The sequence below is a fragment of the Gekko japonicus genome, unplaced genomic scaffold, assembly GCF_001447785.1.
Source record: "Gekko japonicus isolate JY-2015 unplaced genomic scaffold, Gekko_japonicus_V1.1 scaffold336, whole genome shotgun sequence".
NCBI lineage: Eukaryota > Metazoa > Chordata > Lepidosauria > Squamata > Gekkonidae > Gekko > Gekko japonicus.
This window is the reverse complement of record NW_015172014.1, coordinates 363,459-368,577: the sequence shown is the minus strand read 5'-3', so window position 1 is coordinate 368,577 and position 5,119 is coordinate 363,459. Positions and strand designations below refer to the sequence as shown.

The following is a 5,119-nucleotide window of genomic DNA, read 5'->3' as shown; positions in this document are numbered from 1 at the left end:
GGGGGCAACTTGGCTATTAGTATATAGATTGCCGTGTCGGCACTTTGAGAAAAATAAGTGGGTTTTGGGTCACAGTTTGGGCACTCGGTCTCTAAAAGGTTCACCATCACTGCTCTAAGATGTGGAGTCTTGTGAGCAAAAATTCTACTCTGTGAGGTACGGGCATAAGAGTTACAAGCAAATTTGGCTGCTGCATCAATTAGTCTGCTCTGGAGCCCTCCTTCCTGAGCAAAGACAAAAATGGGTGAGCTGGAGGCTAAAAAACTGTGAGCTGGCTCACACCAACTCAGCTTAGAGGGAACATGGCTGACAGTGTGGCCTGATTTGGCAGAAGGCGCATGTGGAATACTCCAAAAAGAAATGCCATGGTTGGGAAATGGGCAGAAGAGGGCAACCAAGATGATTACGAGGGCTGGAGCCCCTTCCCTACGAGGAAAGGCCAGAGACCAGTGTTCCCTCTAAGCTGAGTTAGTGTGCGCTAGCTCACAGTTTTTTAGCCTCTGGCTCACTTTTTGTCTTGGCTCGGGAAGGAGGGGGCTCCAGAGCAAACTGATTTATGCAGGAGCCCAATCGCTCGCTCACAACTTTAATGCCAGCAGCTCACAAAAGAGAATTTTCGCTCACCCGACTCCGCAGCTTAGAGGGAGCCTTGCTGGAGAGCCAGAGACTTTTCGATTTAGAAAAAAGAGAACTTTGCTAAACGGAACATGACAGAGGTTGTAAAAATTATGTGTGGGGTGGAGGGAGAGGACGAAGAGAGCTTTTCCCCCCTCATCCAAAATAGTAGAACTCAACCGTTCAATTCCACCCAACGAAACTGATGGACAAAAGATTCAGGACAGACAGTATCCCTTTACTGGAGGAGTCTGGCACCTCTGATGTTCAAGACCTCACATATACCTCCCGCCCAGGACACTGATACAATCTCCACAACTCCTCTTGCTATGCCGGAACCGTTTGAGGTCCCAAGCCAGCTCAGAGCCCAAGCTGGATTCGATTATCAGACACATCTATTTACGGTGGGGACCTCTAAGGGCCTGATACACAAGATCTGCTTCCCCAGGGCACAGCGCCAGAGGGCATCGTCCTAGTGAGGTAACTCAGCAGACAGGGATTTCTCATCTCACTATAGATGCTAATTTTCTGCTCCTCAGCATTTCTTCCCTGCTCTAATCAAGGTGATTACAATGTGGGTTGGATATTTTTGTGTCCATGTGTGCGCGCACCTGGAAGTCACGTTGACCTCTGGTGACTGACCCCCTACTGGGGACCTGGAGGATATTCAGAGAGGTGGCTGAATAAAGCCTGCCCCCGCCTCCCGACTGCTGGTATTCCAAGGAGGTCTCCCATCCAAGGACTAACTACAGTCGACCCAGCTTAGCTTCCAAGATCTGATGAGATCGGGCTTGTCTGGGCTATCCAGGTCAGGGCGTGATTACAGTGTGTTCTGCACACCTCTGCAACCTGAGCGCCTTCTTTGCAACACCCCTCCTACGTTCTGACTGCGATAGAAGAACTTGGAGATCTCCATTCCTACTTGTATCTGATGAAGGAAGCTTTAACTCTTGAGATCTCATACCCCAAGAATCTTGTTGGTCCCTAAGGGTTACTGAACTCCAGTCGAGCTGTTATACAGACAAGGGTTTTACTGGCTTTTCCCAGTAACCCCTCCCCCCATTTTTATTTCATTTGGCACACAAACATACTTATACTTCCTTCCCTACTAAAGAGAGTACTAAAACACTTGGGTCTTGGTTACACACACCCCCGTCAGGTTTAAGCAACTAGTCCTCATGAGGAATATTTGGAAAACACATGATTAGAGAGAGGCCATGGCTCAGTGGCAGAGCATCTGCTTAGCCTGTAGAAGGTCCCAGGTTCAATCCCTGGCAGCTCCAGTTAAAAGCACCAGGTAGGAGGTGAAGAAGAGAAGAGGAGATTGGATTTATACCCCGCCCTTTACTTGGAGTCTCAGAGCGGCTTACAATCTCCTTTCCCTTCCCCTCCCCCACAACAGACACCCGGAGAAGTAGGTGGGGCTGAGAGAATTCTCTCCAGAACTGTCCTCGAGAGAACAGCTCTGACAGAACTGTAGCTTGCCCCAGGTCATCCAGCAGCTGCAGGTGGAGAAGTGGGGAATCAACCCTGGTTCTCCCAGATTAGAGTCCGCGCACTTAACCACAACACCAAACTGGCTCTCAGGGATGGGAAAGACCTGTCTGTGCCTGAGATCCTGGAAAGTGGCTGCCGGATTGAGTAGACAGTACTGAAAGTGATGGACCAAGAGTCTGCTTTCGTACAAGACAGCTTCATCTGTGTTCATAAGATTGGGGAGAGGCCGTGGCTCAGCGGTAGAGCCTCTGCTTGGCATGCAGAAGGTCCCTGGTTCAACCCTTGGCATTTCTGGTTAAAAGGACCAGGCAGGAGCTGATGTGAAAGACCTTTCTCTGCCTGAGACCCTGGAGAGCTGCTGCCAGTCCAAGCAGACAATACCGGCTGTGATGGGTCCATGGGTCTCATCCACCCTCCAAGGGAGCCATTTCCTCCAAGAGAACTGTTCTATGCAGGGCTCTTTTTGTAGAAAAAGCCCAGCAGGAACTCATTAGCATAACAGGCCACACCCAACATCAGAAACTCATTAGCATAGTAGGCCACACCCCTGAAAGCACAGCTCATTAGCACATTAGGCCACACCCCATGTCACCGGAAGTGTGGTCATCCAGCCACACCCACCTTTTGCTTGTTATTCTGTTTACCTTGTTTGTGGTCAAAACCCAGGGCCTTTTTTTGTAGCAGGAACTCCTTTGCATGTTAGGCCACACACCCCTAATGTAGCCAATCCTAATGAGTTTCTGCTGTTGGGTGTGGCCTATTATGCTAATGAGTTCCTGCTTGTTGGGGGGGGGGGAGGGTCTCCAGGCCCAACCTGGAGGTTGGCAACACTGCCCTGCTTTCACAGAACAGGTCGGTGACTACCAGCAAGCACAGTCCCTTTGCCCATATCCCCTTTTACAAAATTCACTACTTTGGTATAAGGCAGCATCATGTGTTCTCATGGGAAGAGCCAAAAAAAAGTCTCAGGAAACAAGTAAGACATCTGGCGATTGCAGAAATCCCACCCCGGCCCTCATGGCCCCCAACTTACCCGAAGGATAAGGGAAGACCTGCTCGGTGTTGAGTTGGCCCTTGAACATTCCCACCGCGAAGGACTTGGACTCCTGGGCGGGAAGAAAGAAGAGACCGGCAGGCGCTTTACCCCTTTCCCTTACGGACTAACCGTATCTGGCTGCTCACGTGTAGCCGCACCCCAGACCCAGGAGGAAAGGGGGAAGACGGGAGCGCAGACAGTAATAAATTGTTGTTGTTGTTCAGTCGCACAGTCGAGTCCGACTCTTTGCGACCCCATGGACCAGATCCCGCCAGGCCTTCCTGTCTTCTGCCGTCCTCTGAAGTTGGCTCAATTTCATGTTCGTTGCATCTATGACCCTGTCTAACCATCTCATCCTTTGCCGTCCCTGTCTTCTTTGACCTTCAATCTTTCCCAGCAATAATAAAGTAATAAATAATAAAGTAATAAATAATAAAGTAATAAATTAGATTTTCTCAAAAAGGAGGAGAGTTATTGGATCCCGTTTTCTTCTTGCCGTGGGAGGGACGCTTCGGGGTTCCACAGAAACCCACCTCCAGACATCTCATTCCAAGGCTTGCAGCTTTATTTGTGATGTGTGTATTTGCTTTGGTTACTTATGTCGGTTTTGATAGCGACGAGTGAAATATGTTTTCCAAAACATAATCGGAAAGGAAACGCTTTTTTTAAAAAACAAGAAATAAAATGGACACAGTAGCATAAGTTACTGTCTAATGGGGCTGTGGCTCAGAGAGGTAAGAGCAACTGCTTGGCATGCAGAGCACCCCAGACTCAATCCCCGGCATCTCCAGTTAAGGATCAGGAAGAGGTGACGAGACAGACCTCCCGCCTGAGACCCTGGAGAGCCGCTGCCAGTGAGAAGAAGGTAAGACTGGCCTTGGCAGACGACAGGGGCCTGACTCAGAAGAAGGCAGATCCAGGAGTAAACTGCTCTTTTTCAAGGACAGCTGTGCCAGAGCTTGTGACTGACCCAAGGTCACATCAGCAGGTGCAAGTGGAGGAGTGGGGAATCAAACCCGGTTCTCCCAGATTAGAGTCCGCGCACTTAACCACTACACCAAACTGGCTCTCAGGATCAGGAAGAGGTGATGAGACAGACCTCCTGCCTGAGACCCTGGAGAGCCGCTGCCAGTGAGAAGAAGGTAAGACTGGCCTTGGCAGACGACAGGGGCCTGACTCAGAAGAAGGCAGATCCAGGAGTTGCGCTAACTTTGGTCTGTGTGAGAACAAGGACAGACACTTTGGAATTACACCTGGCTTGTACATTTTAGTCACTCGCCCTTGTTTTCACTGCCCCTGAGCAGCTAGAATGTTTGTGAACATTCTGAAACACCGCCTCAGCTCAGCCATTTGCAAAACAGCCTGCAACTCATCACCTGACCCACACCTTCCGTTTCCACCAAAGATTGGTTCATTCCCCCCACCCTTGAAAAATGCCAAGGGAAACAGGAGGGGATCGTTTTGGTAGTCTCAGAGTGATTCCTCTAACGTGCTTTGCGAGAGGAAGCTGCGAAAGATAACTCGGAAACTGCAGGGGACACAGCCCACAGCGACCCACCAGTTATCGGCGCCAAGCGATGGGAACGAGTAAGACCTGGCTCCAAAGCAATTCTACCGGCTGCCCATTTGATTCCAAGCCCAGTTCGACAGACTGATTCTCACTTTGGAAGCCCCCTGCAAACTGGGACCCACACCTCCGGCTCACGAGAGCTCCCCCCATATGAGCTCATGTGCCAGTCACGTTTCACCAGTCAGTTTCTCCTGGCTGGGAAATTCCTGGAGATTCGGGGGTGCGGGAATGGCAGGGCTTGGCGAAAGGAGGGACCTCAGCGGGGGGGAAAGGCCACAGAGTCCACCCTCCACGGCAGCCATATCCGCCAGGGGAACTGATCTCTGTAGACTGAGGATCAGTTGTAATGCTGGGAGGTCTCCAGGTTTGGCAATAAACACACGGGAAACATGACAAAGGTG

General features: G+C 50.5%; 1 protein-coding gene across 1 annotated transcript in view; it reads right to left on the bottom strand.

Annotated features, from left to right (window-relative positions):
- Positions 1-5,119, bottom strand: part of ACADVL (acyl-CoA dehydrogenase, very long chain) — a 27,044-nt gene that overhangs the window by 20,366 nt on the left and 1,559 nt on the right. Inside the window, exon 2 of the mRNA XM_015420323.1 lies at positions 3,146-3,218. Coding sequence (XP_015275809.1) covers positions 3,146-3,194 — 49 coding nt within the window. The 5' untranslated portion in view covers positions 3,195-3,218. The remainder of the gene's footprint in view (positions 1-3,145; positions 3,219-5,119) is intronic.